This window comes from Chrysochloris asiatica, unplaced genomic scaffold (assembly GCF_000296735.1).
Source record: "Chrysochloris asiatica unplaced genomic scaffold, ChrAsi1.0 scaffold00178, whole genome shotgun sequence".
Classification (NCBI taxonomy): Eukaryota; Metazoa; Chordata; class Mammalia; order Afrosoricida; family Chrysochloridae; genus Chrysochloris; species Chrysochloris asiatica.
In genome coordinates this window covers 3,848,803-3,865,521 of record NW_006408696.1, presented here as the reverse complement: position 1 = coordinate 3,865,521, position 16,719 = coordinate 3,848,803, and the positions used below count along the sequence as shown (strand labels likewise).

The window sequence follows — 16,719 nt, the reverse complement described above, 5'->3', positions numbered from 1 at the left end:
CTGGGGATTAGAGGCCCCACCTACCCACCCACCCACCTAGTGGCTATATCAGAAGATACTAACCCTTTATCACCCAAAGGCCCGCTGATGCTGCTGACCCGTTTGTCACTGCCGTCTCTGTTCTTGCTCCCCCTCCCAGAAGCTGGGCCACTGGTTCGGTTTGGGGACTGATCGTATACGAAGTTCCTGCAGGATGCAAGTTTGGACTCCAGGGCCTGGAGAGAGACATGAGGTGATGGTTCACATCTGATATGTTAACTATGGATTCATGCTAGGCTCGGATTCTTAGCGCTTTTGCCAAACACCAGACAACCAGATCTTGTACTATGAAGTCATACAATGCAATGTTATCAATTCCTGTAACAACATCAGTCATTTGAAATGGAAGTGCTTTAAGGTGTGGTCGGCTTCAGAACACAGACACAAATTCTGGCAGACCTCCCTCTCTCAACTCTGCACCCTGCCTCGCTGTGTGGTCTGCAGATGTCCCCAGCCTGTGACTAGCTCTGCCCCCAAATCCTGTGAGCTAGTAGGAATCTCCAGCTTGCAGCTTGACCTACAAATTCTGACCACGCCCCCACAATTGTGTGAACCAACCCTTAAGGAAATCAGTCAGTCCCTCTCCCCGTGTGTGTATGCACACGTTGCTTGCATGGGTGTGGAAGTCAAAATGTATTGCTATAAAGAGCATTTTATGAAACAAAAATATCAAAACGTGAAGCAAGTGTATCTAGACACATCCGCCACCTAGGTCTACACACATTTGAAGGTGTTGTTCCCACAGCTCTATCACTTCAACAATGAATTCTGCTCTTTGACTTATACTAGTTTGAACATCTTCAAGGGACTCAAATCATGGTCCTTTAAAATGCTGAGTTTGGGGCAAGATCAGGGCTACATGGTGACTGGAGTAAGGGTTCACAATGAGAGTCTCATAGGACAACCCTTGATACCCTTCAAGAATGAGCAGGTGCCTTATCGTGATGGGAAAAATAAATTCCCTGATTAACTTTCTAGTCTCACCAATGTAGTATTCCATTTTCTTAAAAGATCCTAATATGGCCCCAAGACTGTCCTGTGTCCTTCCAGAAAATCTATCAGGACTATCCCTTTGGAGCCCCCCAAACCGTTCACTGTAACCTTCTGGAAGTCCTGGTGTGGCATGCTAACCCCAAGGTGGGCATACAAACCAAACCCACCAGCTATTCCTTGGAAACCCTATATGGGGTCGACAGCACATAACAACAACATAACCTTCTGAGCTGACCTGCCTTGAATTTAACTAGCCTAGCAGATCCTCTCCAGAAGACCCTGTCTTAATTGAACTTGTTCTTTCAAGGCACCTTAATGAGACCAAGCTAAGCAGACTATTAGAGAACATGTTAGTGGTGGCAGAGACAGGTTTGGTTTGGGATAAGCCTGTGTATGTATGAACTGGAGCCCAATAGCAGTACTTTTTGACTTAACCTTGTGTATACAACACATCCTTACACCTCATGTTTCTCTAGGGAACCCTAAGATACATGCTTCGCTTTCTCATGATAACATTACAACAAAAACTATTCTCTCTCATCAAAGTCCACAGAGAAATGAATCTGAAATAGTGGTTTTCAAAACCTGTGTTTTAGAATTCCAAGGGGATTCTACCTTGGAATCTTCTTCTACCTCAAAGGAAGCAGGCATGAGCTGATCTTGATTTGCACTAACCCCCTGCTGAAGTTACATGAGGCCTGATACCACCGTGTCATTTTCCCATTTACCTATTAGTCACCTCTGTTTATGTTGTTATTAAGTGCCGTTGAGGTGGTTCTGACTCACGGCAACCCTTTATAGGGGGTTTCCAAGGAGCGACTGTGGGGTTGAGCCGCCGACCTTGTGGTTACCAGTCCAGTGTTTACCCTACAGCACCACACCATAACTCTGCTGTCTATAATCAACATAAAATCCTTTGTTCTTTTGTTTGTCTTGTTAACATGTACAAGGATGTTCGCTTTCAGAAATCAAAAGGACACCGAGACCCGCCATGTCTCTATAATATTAACTGTAAATACACTGAGATCTGCTCACACAACAGACACTCAGACAACCCAAAAGCCAAAACTTAAGTCATGAGCTACAGCACCTATTACGTTCTAGTTGTCAAAAGACAAGCTGGCAGGGTTGAACTTATGTGGCCTTCCAGGCACAAATTGTCAAAGGAAAGGAGAGAGCTATAGAAAATACCTATGCTATTTCTTCTGCAAAAAGATCTCCTCCTTATAATTAAAACCTATGACATCAAGCTCACGGTATCCTTTCCAGATTCTCCCTGAGAAAGAGAGAAATTTTAAATGTCTCTCAGTTTCCTCAAATTAAAAAAACAACAACACACAGACACCATTCAAATTTCCCAGTGGACTAAAGAAAAAATTACACAGAGAAAGAGATCCAAGAAGCAAAGACCCAATTTCCATAGGATGCTCTCTTTCTTCAAAATGTTCCTGGAAAAATTCAATCATTTTTCCATTCCATTTTCCCATGAACTTTTTGAAGCTCCCTCGCTCATTCCCACACCCAACCCCCGCTTACTGGAGATGTCTCTCTGGAGGACTCTGACTGAGACACAGGCTCTCTTGTCTAAAATTAAAGACGAGAGCTACTTAGCTCTAACGCCTCTCAGAGCCACACTAACACATAGGAAGGAGGGCTCCCTTCAAGCAAGGAAGGAACCAGTGAATTAAAATCTCCCACACATCCCTAAAGAGGGGCAAAAAGCCACCTTGAACCCAGTCTTACCCCTACTTTCCGCAGCAGGTCTCCCACAATGTTGAGGGCAGATATCCGGGCCGCCGGTGTGAGGGGGGTCCCACCACTGGAGTCATCCAGACCTGGGAAGTACAAGAGGGGATGGGCGCGTGTATACAACTTTAACCTGTAGTAATCGCTGCGTACTAACATCTCAAAATGAGGAATTGTGGGCAGGAAAAGGGGAGCTGACATCTTCCTCATTACCCATTACCTCACTGTGCACATGAGTTTCTCTGATGACCAAGTTTTCAAGTTCTTCCGATGACCAGAGTAAACACTTATTTTTACATGTCATTCTTTTTAAATGCACATGGAAGCAGCAGTCAAGCAATCAAGTGATAGACTACGTTGGGAAAAGACCTCTTGAAAGTCATACAAAAACAAAGACATCACTTTGCAGGCTAAGGTGCACCTGACCCAAATCATGGTATTTCTAATCACCTCATATAAACATGCAAAAGGTGGACATTCAGTAAGATGTCGGAAGGAAGAATTCATGCATTTGAGTTGTGGTGCTGAAGAATACCGGAAGTACCATGGACTGCCAGAAGAACACACAAATCTGTCTTGGAAGAAGAACAGCTAGAATGCTCCTTAGAAGTCAGGATGGACAGACTTCTTCTGATGTACTTTGGACATGTGAGCCGAGGGGACCAGTCCCTGGAGAAGGACATCACATGAGGTAAAATAGGAGTCAGCAAAAAGAGGAAGACCCTCAAGTGAGCTGAACTGACACACTGAGTACAATGGCTCCAACACAGCAGCAATTGTGAGGATGGCTCAGAGCCGGCCACGGTGTGGGTCTGTTTTACAGGGATGAGTGAGAACCAACTCGACGACATCTATTACTTACAACTTGTAAAAATGAAACCAAAACAAATCCTCTTGAAATTCTACAGATTTAAAATAGTTAATTCTGAATTTGGGGCCGGGGAAAGAAATCTGAATGGGTAAGCTCAGGGATTGAGGGTGGAGTACAGTTTCCTAACAGCCTGTTACCTGTGAAGAACAAACAGGTGCACTGCCATGATGGGAAAAGTCCCCAGGACTACTTTCCTGGCCTTTTTCCTCACACATGAGGTTTTCCATTCTCTTAAACTTCTCCATAATAAGCCCATGTGATTATCCTGTGTTCTTTGAGAAAATCTATCAAGGTGACCCCTTTAGAATTCCAAAACAGCCGCTTTAACCTTCTGGGTTTGACCTCTTTGCCTTGAATGTAACTAGCCCAGAAGATCCCCTCAGAAGTCATGGTTGTGACTGGACCTTTCTTTAAAGGCAACCGAATGAGACTAAGGCAAGTAAATTACGGAGAGAACTTATCTGTAGTCATCCACTGACATCTGACAGGCATGCTAAAACGGATTGTGATGGGAATACACCTGTGTTAGGTTTGAGCTGGAACCCTAGTAGCTTTACTTTTGGACTCGTTCTCATATGGACAGATGCGCAGACAACTACAGAGCATGCGTGTTTAGAAGGTTTGTAACTGGACACAGCCTCACTTTCAACTCATGGCCCACAAACCAACAGCATCAGCATCAGCCCTGGGCATCTGTTAGAAACGTAGGTGCTCAGGTCCCTCCCAGACCTATGACATGGAGGTGGATTTCAACAAGCATCATCAAGCCGGTTCTGTCTCAGAGCAACCCTGTATAGGGTTTCTGAGGCTGAACATCTTTGCAGGATGCACAGGGGTAAAACAGCTCTAGGCTGGGATTCTGGAAACTCACCATTTTCTTCATCGCTAGGGAATAAGTTAAAAGGGTCAAACCCATTACCCCATTGCTGTAGGACCCAGGCAAGCTGCCTTGCAGAGCTCCCAAGGCTGTCGTTTTAATGAAACAGACAATCTGGTCTTTTTTCCAGAGTTCCCAATCCAGTATTTAACCTCTGCACTACCAGGGCTCCTCACGGGGTAAGGCAGGGTATGGTATAGAACGCCACACCACGCTGTCTGGCGGGGGAGAACTTACTCTGCCAGTTACCAGCTGTGGAACTCCAGCTAAGTTCCTCGCCCCCACACAGGAGTAACAACAGTCCCTGCATCATGGGGCTGCAGCGAAGATGCAGGAAAGCCAGCCAGACGGAGCATCAGCAAGCGGCCTGCTATGGTTACATGTCGTCCAGTGGCCACATGACACAGCTTGGGTGTGGCCACATGACACAGCTTAGAATCTGGGGGTCCAAAGGTTATAGCCAGTTTCTGCAGATGGTTGTACTGCTGGGCCCACAAAAACTTTTTAAAAATTGTATCCTGTTACTGACATTTTACATTTGGGAGATTTCATATTCAAAAGAGAAGCTCTCTAAACATCTGGTGGAAAATGAAACAATTGGTTAGTACCCACAGCTGCTGAGCTGATTCTGACCAATAGTTAGCCATACTCTCCTCACAGTGCAGAGTGGAGCTGCTCGTAGGGCTCCTGAGACTCAATGTCTATGGGAGCAGACAGCATCATCTTTCTCCCACCAGAGGCTGGTAGGTTTGAATAACTCATCTCATATTTAGCAGCCCAGTGCTTTACCCACTGCACTGCCAGAGCTCCTTCGTCTATTAATTGTGAGTGACTGTCAGTCAGTGCTGGCGTGTCATTTCTGACTCACAGTGACCCTATATACAGGGCTTCTGAGGAGTGGCTAGCAGGTTTGAACCACTGACCTTGTTGTTAGCAACCCAGCACCTATCCTGCAGCCCCAAACCAGGAGTCCTGCTAACACTGGGCCATACTCCTTGTGGTTGAGGAGAGGGGCAGCAGAGACTCCATTGCCCGCTGCTACCTCACACCTGTGACGCATGTCCCTCTCCATTCGGCCCTGTCTGCTCCCCTTCTCTGGATGGCCTGGTCCAAACGCCGTCTCTCACCCAAGTTCTCACCCTGGGGAGCTTCACTCCCTTTGCCCTCACCACGTCTGAAGGTCGCTGGGGTGTTCAAGCTGGAACTGGGTCCTCGATGGGCTGCGGGCGTGGACGGCACGGAGCCAGTGGCCTGCACAGCCGTGTCTGTCTTCTCAGCCTCCAGTGCGCTGGGCATGGGCGTCCGCGGCTTCTCCTGCTTCTGCTGTACCGCCAATTCCTGCCGCAAATCTGAGCAGGAGAGTGGTCAGAAGATCAGACTCTTCTGAGGTTAAGTCCTAGCTTTGAACGGGGGTCGGAGGGATGGGGTTGGGGGATCAACAGGAGACACTGGTGGGAAAAGAGACTCACCAAGGTGGAAAACTCTAGGGGGCATGAAAAGAACCCACGGGCCCTAACAGACTTGTAAAAACAGTAAGACTTTTAAAGGTGAGTCAAAAACTAAGTTTTCAACTCAAACAAACAAAACCCAGCTATGACAATGACAAGCTGATAACTGTACTTCTTTCCCCTCTCTGTTCTCCAGGCATTCCAGCGCCACAGTGTACCCAGAACACGAAGCGAAAATACTGTCACCTCCTCACACTCATTCAACATGACGGCAACTGGGACAGCTTTCCCACCCTTTTTCTCTGCCGTTCCCTATGTGCCATTTGTGGGTATTGCATGTTTACTTGATGTATAAGATGAATAATGGTCACACAGAACACCTACTGTCCAGTCCCCTCCCTAGAGTGGCACGTCATGGCCATCTAAGGTGGCAATCATTGCAGTCACAATGTGACCTTGCACAGAATCAATCGGTGTGGTTTCTTTAACCACTACAGACAGCGGGCATTCTGGAACGGCTCTCTTTTAAATTGACAAGTGCCTTCTTTTTCATCCCCCATCCACCGCTGCAGTCAGTACCTACCTATGCTATAATGAATTGTGATTTTGTAAAACCTCTCCACAGCCCAGCTTGGAGGAGTACCTCCTGTCTCATTACGGTTTCAAAGTTCTCCTGCTCCAGGAAGTGCTAACCTCCAACGAGCAAATACGGATGAGCTTTCAGAGTCCAAGACAGATGCCCGATTGGTCAGCAATTCCACCAACAGAAGGCTTTTCCCACACAACCCTGTGCTCCCACCGAGTGAGAGACCCGAGGAATTGCCCCTGAAGGGAATTCTGCTGCCTGGCAGAACCAACCCATCACATGGGCATCACCTGTGTGCCCCAGAACGGCTTCCATCAACGCCCACCAGGACCCTTATAAGGTTGGGTAACCAGCTGTTCTTAGCTCTAAGTCACACAGACCGAGGGGACAGCACACGTGCCTCCTGACCTCTGGCTTCATCCTTCAGCCGCTGGACAGATTCCAGGAGATTTTCCTTCTCGTCAAGCTCGCTCTCCAGGAAAGCGTTTCGTTCAATGGCTTGATTCAAACGCTGCTCAAAGTCTTCCAGGGACATGATCGTGGCTCTGAGTGGGAGAAAACAAGAGTAGCCCAGGGAGTCATTTGCAGCCTGCAGACCCAGGAGACAAAGAGGCTGAGGGGCTCTAGAGTCAGAAATCCCCACACTGCCACTTCCTAGATGTCACAAGCCCACTGAGCAAGTCACTAAGCATCTCAGGGACTCACACTCTTCACCTGCAGAACAGGAATTGACACCACTACCAGAAATACAGCATGATGATGCACACACGGCACTCCCAATGAGCTTCAAGCCTCCTCAGAACCCCACTGCCTGCTGGACAGTCTCAGAGTAGAGATGCCCTGTGGGTTCCAAGGCAGTCATCTTTAAGGAAGCAGACAGCCACATCTCTCTTGCAGTGGCTGGTGGGTTCCAACAAGCAATGTTTCAACGAGCAGTCAAGTGTTTAACCCACAGCATCAGCATCACCAGGCTCCGCTAGACTTTACTGTTGTTACGTGCTGTTGAGTCATGAGTTCTGACTCACAGAGACCCTGGATAGAGTTTCCAAGAAGTAGATGGTGGATTCGACCTGCCAACCTTGTGGTTAACAGTCCAGTGCTGATCCTATAGCACCACACCATGATGACATGTTCAACAAACTTGTAGAAAAATAGAATAATGGGATTTTCCATAGAACTTTTTGAAGTCCCTCTGTATAGTCCCAAAACACACACACACATATATATTGCTGTATCTTCTCTTGGGAATTCAGGATACCAGCTTGTTTTCAGAATGTCCTAATAAAATGTATATACAACTTAGTAATAAAGTAGCTAATTTAAACCTGGGCTGCAAACTAGTCTATTCTGGTTCAACCCCCTACTGAGAAATTCACTTTTCCCAGTGTAGCACTGTGGGTTAATGTGCTGGACTATAAAGTCAGTTTGAAGCAAAGGTTGGCGGTTCAAGCTCACCAATCACTCCTTGGAAACCCATACAAAATAACTATGGGTTGAAACTGACTCGAAGGCACTCAAAAACAACCTAAATATAAGGAGCCTTGACAGCATAGTGGATTATGAGTTGGGCTACTAACGTCAAGGTCAGCAGTTCAAATCTACCAGCTGTTCCTCTGCAGAAAGATGAGGCTTCCTGCTCCCATTTACAGCCTTGGGAACCCTACACAGGGTCGCTCGGAGTTGGAATCGACTTGAAGGCACACAGCCATCACCACCCCACATATTGACTTGGGTGAACATATCTAGATAAGATTGAGCAGGGGATCTGTAAGAATCACTGGTTAAAACGCAGGTCTTGAAGTCAGTATTTCTGGGATGGAAATGCAAATTCTCAGAAAGGGGTAGAACCAGAACAGACCAATTCGAAGTCCTGATTTAAGCAGGTAGAAGAGGCTGTCTTCAACATCTCCACCCACTGTCCACTGCCACTGCCCTGATGTTCCAACACATAGGGATCTTAAGGGACAGAACTACACCGGGTTCCCCAGGCTGTCATCTTTAGGAAGCAGACTGCCACACGTCTTCCTCCCAGGGAGCTGCTGCTGTGTCTCAACCACTGACCTGTGGTGACTAGCCGAGCCCTTAACCAGTAGGCCACCAGCGTGCTTTTAATCTCTCAGTTGCCTTGAAAAATGCTCTAGCCTCGCTGCCCTGCAACCCACCACCTCGACGCAGCATTCTCTCTGCAAACAGTGTGCAAACACATTCAAGTTCAGGCTGCAGCTAAAGAAAATGAAAACAAGTCCACAAGAGTCAAATATGACATTGAACATACCCCATCTGAATTTAGAGGTCATCTCAAGTACAGATTTGATGCATTAGACACTAATGACTGAAGATCAGAAGAATTGTGGGATGACATCAAGAACATCATATTGGGAGAAAGCAAAAGGTCATTACGAAGACAAGAAAGAAGGAAAAGACCAAAATGGATTTCAGAAGAGATTCTGAAACTTGTTCTCCAGCATAGGCGAATGGAAGAAATGAGGAGGTAAAAGAGCTAAACAGAACATCACAAAGGGCAGCTTAAGAAGACAAAGTCAGATCTTATAATGAAATGTGTACAGACTTGGAGTTAGAAAAACAAAAAGAAGAATACACTCAGCATTTCTCAAGTTAAAATAAGCCTCGACTTATAATTCTGAAGGACTCACTGGTCAAAATACTGAATGATTCAGAAAGAATCAAAAGAAGATAGAAATGGTTGATGCTCAACCGTTTCAAGAGGCAACATATGATCAAGAGCCAAAGGTACTGAAGGAAGATGTCCAACATGCATTGGAGGCATTGGCAAAGAACAAGGCTCCGGGAATTGACAAAAGACAAGCTGAAATCTTTCAACCAATGAATGCAGCACTGGAGGCACTCTCTCATCTATGCCAAGAAATTTGGAAGACAGTTACCTGGCGTACTACTGATGGGAAAAGATTCACATTTGTGCCCATTCCGAAGAGGGGTAACCCAATAGAATGTGGAAATCATAAGACAATACCATTAATATCACAATCAAGTAAAATTTTGCTAAAGGTAATTCAAAAATAGCTGCAGCAACACATTGACACTGAAGTGCCAGAGGTTCAAGATGGCTTCAGACAAGGATGTGGACTGAGGGTTATCACTGCTGACATCAGACAGATCTTGGCTGAAAGCAGAGAATACCAGAAAGACGTAAACTTGTGCTTTATTGACTATGCAAAGGCTTTTTGACTGTGTGGATCATGACAAGCTATGGACAACATCGTGAAGAATGAGTATTCTGGAACAATGGTGTTCATAAGGAACCTGTACATAGATCAAGCAGCTGCTGTTTGAACAGAACAAGGGGACACTGAATAGTTTCAAATCAGGAAAGGTGTGCACTACGGTTGTAGGGTTCTTTCACCATACTTATTCAATCTGTATGCTGAGCAAATAATCCGAGACGGAGGATTTGCAGAAGAATGTGGCATTAGGACTAGAGGAAGGCTCATTAACAACTTGAGATATGCAGATGATACAACCTTGTTTTCTGAAAGTGAAAAATACTTAAAATACTTACTGATGAAGGTCAAAGACCACAACCTTCAATATGGGTTGCACCTCAATGGAAAGAAAATCCTCACCACTGCACCAATAAATCACATCATGATCAATGGAGAAAAGATTGAAGTTGTCAAAGACTTCACTTTGCTTGGATCCACCGTCAACACTCACGGAAACAGCAGTCAGGAAATCAAAGAATTTGCATTAGGCAAATCTGCTGCACAAGATCTCTGAAGTGATCAAGAGCAAAGATGTCGATTTGAGGACTAAGCTGCACCTGACAAAAGCCATGGTACTTTCAATCGCTTCATATCCATGTGTAAGTTAGACAATGAATAAGGAAGACCATAGAAAAACGGATGCATTTGAGTTATGGTGTTGATGAAGAATATTAAAGGTACCATAGACTGCCAGAAGAACAAATAAATCTGTGTTAGAAGTACAACCAGAAGAATGCTCCTTAGAGAAGCCAAGATGGCCAGAGTTTGTCTCAAATACTTCAAACATATTATCAGACGGGACCTAGTCAATCCCTGGAGAAGGACAGCCTGCTTGGTAACATGGAGGGGCAGTGTAAAACCGGGAGATCCTCAATGAGCTCTACTGGCACCGCAGTAGCAACAATGAGCTCAAGCACAGCACATTGTGCGGAGGGCACAGGAGCAGGTGGGGTTTCCTTCTGTTGTGAACAGGGTTGCTGTGGCTCAGAGGTGACTGGCACTTAACAAGAACAATAACAACAGATAGAGACCTTGAGAAAAGGTAAAGATGGAAATAATTTTCAGTAAATATGAATTATTAAGAAGATACTCAATAACCAAAAACATATCCTTTTCTGGCCAATAAATACTTTAAAAATCTATGGGTTACAATACAATGCATGGGAATATAAAATTAAATACAGCCCATCTTAGTCAGTGTAAACATTTTTGGTATTTTAACATTCACACACTGAACAAAAAGTATTCTTGCAGTACTTACAAGCATTAAAAATTCTTTCATGGAATTTCTGCATTACAGAAGTCCACTGACTTTCATTCTATGGTGGCGATTCATTGAGCCTGTACCTCATTTGATCCCAACAATCAGCTCTCCGACATTTGACCAGAATATGAATAAAGGACATCTTTAAAAAGAAAACATTTTTAAAAATGAATGAAGACAGGAGAGGGAAAAGAGGAGGAAAAAAACATAAGCTTTTTTTTTTTTTAACAGAAAGTTCTTCTAATTGAAGCTTTCTAAAACTCGTAACAGAAAACTGAAAATTTGATTACATAAAAAAACATAAAATCTGTTCAATAAAACACAAGCTAACCAAAGCTGGAAGACAAAAGACAAACTGAGAAAATGTTTTTAATTTGTACCACCACTACATAAAGAAACCATAGAACTTAATGAAACAAACTCCTAATAATGCAATTTTCATATATATAAAGATACACAGAGTGATAGAAAAAGGAATAAAACAGATCTTAAATACATCAAGAAACCCAGGGTTCACTCACAGTTCAGAAATGAACCCTCTTCTCACCTATGAGATTGCCACAAACCCCATGTTCTACAGCCATTGTGTTAATGAGGCTACCTGAGACCAGTCACATACACAGCCGGTAGGACTGTAAACTGTACCAACACAGAGCAAGTCAGCATTACCTATCCACATCTCATATTCATGTATCCTTTGACTCAGTCATGTGACTTCCATGAGTTTATTCTAAGATATAGATCTGCCTAGCTTATTCATTAAAGCAAAGCTAACCCCTGCAAAAGAACGGAAACACAGCAGATATCCATCAACCCAACACCAAAATCAAAGCCTTAGCTGTTAAATGCAGAGTAGAAGTGCACCCTAGGGTTTCCAAAGCTGTAGTCTTCACGGGAGCAGACTGGAAAAGAAACTATGATGTAACCATACAATAAAACATGATGCATTGGGGAGGGTAGGGAGGGGTGAACAAAGAATATTTTGTGTCCTAATACAGACAATCTCAAAGATCTATTATGTGAAAAAGCAAGACACAGGACAATGACTACAGAAGGCTATCTTTCGTACAAAGGAAAAGGGGACATAGAAAATAAGACTTGCTATTTTTATTTGCTAGAATTTACATGAAGAAACTCTAAAAAGAGAGAAAGGAAATTAGAAGCCAAAAAAGTAAAGACTGATCAATTTGCTGGTGTAATTTCACCTGCAGGGAGACTTTTCATTGCTTACCTCTCTGTATACAAGTGGGCTTCAAAAAAATTTATGGGAAATGAAAGTGGAATTCTTCCATGAACCTTTTTACAGCCTCTAGGATCTGTTTGCACCCAGTGAACATACTATCTCTGTGTGATTAACTCTATCATTGGCCCCAATTTCTCGCCCTTCCCTGGATCCACAGCCTCAATATGGCTGGAATGAGGATAAACAGTAGACTTCAAACCACAAGATCAGCAGTTCAAGCCCACCAGTTCCTCTTCAGGAGAAAGATGAGCCTTTCTGCTCCCACAAAGACTTACAGTCATGGAGCCGACCCAACGGCACTCAAAACTGATGACAATGACATATGACTTGCTTTGATCAACGAAATATAAAAGGAGTCCTGGTGTGGCGCTGCGGGTTAATGTGCCTAACGATAAGGTCGGTTTGAACTGCAGGATCAGCAGTTCAGGCTCACCAGCCAATCCCCGCAAACCCAATACAGGGTCGCTATGAGTTAGAAACGACTCCAAGGCACGTCACAACAACATATAAAAGGAAATGATGGCGTTTCAGCAGCTTGCCTGAAATCAAACATACGCCCAAGTCACAAATCATGGATAATGTTGCAAAGAATGGTAATTCTAAAACACTTAATTGTGCTCACATGGAATCGGTACATGGATCAATGAGGCAGTCACTGCAACAACAGAACAAGGGAATGCTGAACGATTTAAAACAGGAAAAAGTAGGCATGTGGCAAGGCTGACTCGAAGCAGCCCAGCTAAGGCTATAGACAGAAACTGGAGTTTGAGTTCAGTCAAATCAATAGCCTGCTAAGACAAGGAAACAAAGTCAACAACAGACTCCAGATGTCACTTTGCGCCTGACATGGTCTTTTCAGTCACGTCAGATGCCTGCAAAAGCTGTGTGATGAGAAAAGACAATTGAAGGATATGTGACACATGGAAATTGTGGTGTTGGCAAAGAACAGTACATAGTGGCCAGCTAGAAGAACAATCAAATCAGTTTTGGAAGAAGCAACAGAATGCTCCTTAGAAGGAAGGATGGCTAGACTTTGTCTTGCTTACTTTGGTCATGTTGAAAGGATAAAGGACATTCTGTTTGATAAGGTGGAGGATCAGCTGGAAATGGGGGGAAGCCCTGCAGAATATGGATTGGTGTGGTGGTACACATTGGGCTCTAATATGCCACTGACTGTGATGATGGCATAGGTATAGGCAATGGCTCCTGCTGCTACAGGTAAGGGTGCTGTGAGGTGGAACGGACTCTATGGCAACTAGCAACATATACTCAAGAGAAATGGGAAGTACGGGAAAACAATTGTAGGGTAAGGTCAGCGATTCAAACTCACCAGCCACTCCTTGGAAACCTAATACAGAGTCGCTGTGGGTCGGAACTGATTCAATGGCACTTAACAACAACAACCCTAAAATAACCTGGATGTCAAAACTAGCAGTAAAGGAGTTTAAAGTAGCTACTAAAGAAGGAGTTCTGGTAGTGTAGTGGTTACGACTCGGGTTGCTAATTTCAAGGTCAGCAGTTTGAAACTACCAGTGGCTCCGCAGGAGAAAGATGAGGCTTTCTACTCCTGTAAAGATTTAACAGCACAGGGTTGCTATATGTTGGACCGACTCCACAGACATAACAACAACAACAACTAAAGACGTACAAGAAGCCCTGTAGCGTAGTGGATTATAGGCTGGGCTACTAACAGCACTGTTAGCAGTTCCAATCTACCAGTTACTCAGTGGAAGAAAGATGAAGCTTTCTGTTCCTGTCAAGATTTACAGCCTTGGAAACCCTACTGCTCTTGTTGTGTACTGTCAGTCCATTCTGAATCACAGAGACCCTGTAGCTATGTTGTTGTTGTTATTGTTAAGTGCTGTCAAGTCGGTTCCGACTCATAGTGACCCTGTATAAGGTTTCCAAGGAGTGGCTGGTGAATTTAAACTGCTTACCTTGTGATTCAATCGGACTTTGTAGTCCACACATTAACCCACAGCATCACATCAGGGTTTCTGAAAGCAGATGGTGGGTTTGAACTGCTGACCTTGTGGTTAGCAGTCTACTGTTTATCCTAAAGTGCCACACCAGAGAAACCTATACAGTGTCACTAATAAGTTGGAAGTGACTCGAATGCACACCACCATCCCCACCACTAATGAAGTACAAGGAGCCTTGGGAGGGCTTCACTGAAGCAGAGTTTCAGGTCTACCAGCACTCCACCAAAGAAAGATGAGGCTTTCAGCTCCTGTAAAGATTTAGACTCAGGAACTCCACATAGGATTTCAAGTCCACAGCTCACCAGCACTGAAGAAGTACGGCCAGCAAGTTCTTTAGAAAGGAGAACGTAATGGCAAGGCTTCGCCTTCTGAACTTTGGACACATTGTCAGAAGGGACCAGTCCTTGGAGAACAACATGCCTGGAGAAGTAGAGGTTCAACAAAAAAGAGGAAGCTCCCCAATGAGACGAACACAGTAGTAGCAACAACGGGCTCAAACCTAACAGCATGGTGAGGATGGACAGGCCACGGCAGCGTTTCGTGCTGCTGTGCACAGGGTCGCTATGAGTTGGAACCTTCTCAACGTCACCTAACAACAACAAATATAGCTACACTCAAGGATGTCAAGAAAAATATGCTGATAGTGAGTGAATGAGTAGCTACACCAGCTCAACAGAGAACTAGATAGTACAAAGAGAACTAAACGGAACGTCTAAAACTAGAAAACACAGTGTCTGAAATAAAACATTCATTGAATGAGCTTAAGAGGAGACTGGAAAAGAAAAAATGTTCAGTAAATCTAAAGCATCCAATCTGAAGAAAAGGGAGAGAAAAACAACAGAAAGAACCCCAAACGAACGCAGTGCTGTTGAGTTGATTCTGAGTCATGACGACCCGGGTACTATGGAGGAGAATTTCTGTGCAGTGTTTTCTTGGCTGTCATCTTTACCGAAGCAGGTTGTCAACCCTCTCTTGTGGAACGAACACTAATGTGTGCAACTGGCTTCCCGGAAGCAAAGGAAAGAATGGGGCTGAAAAAAATACTTGAAGAAATAAAGATCAAAGTTAGATCTGGTTAACATGACATAAATACACACTCAAGCATCTCAGCAAACTAAAGACAAACACAAATAACCGGTGCCCAGCAAATCAGGACACTGCAGAAAACCAAAAGTACAGAGAAGCTGTTACATCACAGACATGCCCACGAACCTCGGATTAGAAACAACACCAGTGGATAGTGGGACAGCATGCGTGAGGTGCTGGAAACAAAACAAAAACCCATCAGTCCGGAATACTATACCAAATGTAAAATACTCAAATGAACCAAAATTAGTACACCTGCCAACATACCTGAACAATAATACTAAAAGAAGTTTTTGGACTTGAAGGGAAGGAATGAAGAATACCAGAATTTAAATACGTGGGTAAATATGGTGGAGGTGGTTGTGTGCCGCGGAGTCATCTCTGACTTATAGCGACCTTGTAAAGGGTTTCTGAGACTGTAAACCTATATGGGAGCAGAAAGCCTCATCTTTTTCCCAGGGAGTGACTGGTAGATTCGAACTGCTGACTTTGCAGTTAGCAGCCCAGCACAAAGACTACCATTTTACCTCCTTAATTTCTCTGAAATACACATAACTTCTTAAAGCAGACAAATAATAATGTATTATGGAATATTCACAGCATTTGTAGACATAATACTGACAACTAAAGTATAGAGATAGGAGTCCTGGTTTGGTGCTGTAGAATAAGCACTGGACTGCCAACTGCAAGGTCGGCAGTTCAAACACTCCCCAGGAGAAACATGAGGCTTTCTGCTCCCATAAAGACTTGCAGCCTCAGAAACCCTGCGGAGGGTCACTAGGAGTTGGAGCTGACTCAATATGGCAGTGGGTTTGGCTTTTGGTTTTAACACAAAATGGAGATGGTTGCAAGGTTGTTTACATTTTACACAAAGTGATACCACATTAAGACTAATACAGTTAACACTGCAATGTTGTTATTGCTAAGTGCTGTCGAGTTGGTTGCAAGCCTGTATAAGATTTTCAAGGAGCAGCTGGTGTGTTTGACCCGCCAATCTTGCGGTTCACACTAACTTTGCAGTCTAGTGCATTAAACCACAGCGCCACTGAAAAGTGGAGGATACACAGCAGATCCTCCTTAGTTGTTCCAGAACGTTCCCTGGAACACTGAATTAGCAAGTACTGAACCATTCATTGCTAGTAAGAGAATAGGTTCCTGTGTGTCTTATGGTCACATTTTCATCTAGTGATCAATACATACAATTGTTTTATGTGTACTTCTGTTTAAAGATCATTATTTATTATCTTCTGTTGATTCATTACCACTGAACTCTATTATAAACTCATGCCTGCGTGACATTTAGCACACACACCCATACATCTATTGCCTCAGTAAAGCACAT

The 16,719-nt window shown here is 44.2% G+C and overlaps 1 protein-coding gene across 1 annotated transcript in view; it reads right to left on the bottom strand.

Moving 5' to 3' along the window:
* Nucleotides 1–16,719, bottom strand: part of NDE1 (nudE neurodevelopment protein 1) — a 48,486-nt gene that overhangs the window by 849 nt on the left and 30,918 nt on the right. The window contains exons 5-8 of the mRNA XM_006871962.1: nt 6,969–7,105; nt 5,696–5,875; nt 2,776–2,867; nt 64–215 (exon numbers count right to left, since the gene is read on the bottom strand). Of these exons, the coding sequence (XP_006872024.1) occupies nt 64–215; nt 2,776–2,867; nt 5,696–5,875; nt 6,969–7,105 (561 nt within the window). The remainder of the gene's footprint in view (nt 1–63; nt 216–2,775; nt 2,868–5,695; nt 5,876–6,968; nt 7,106–16,719) is intronic.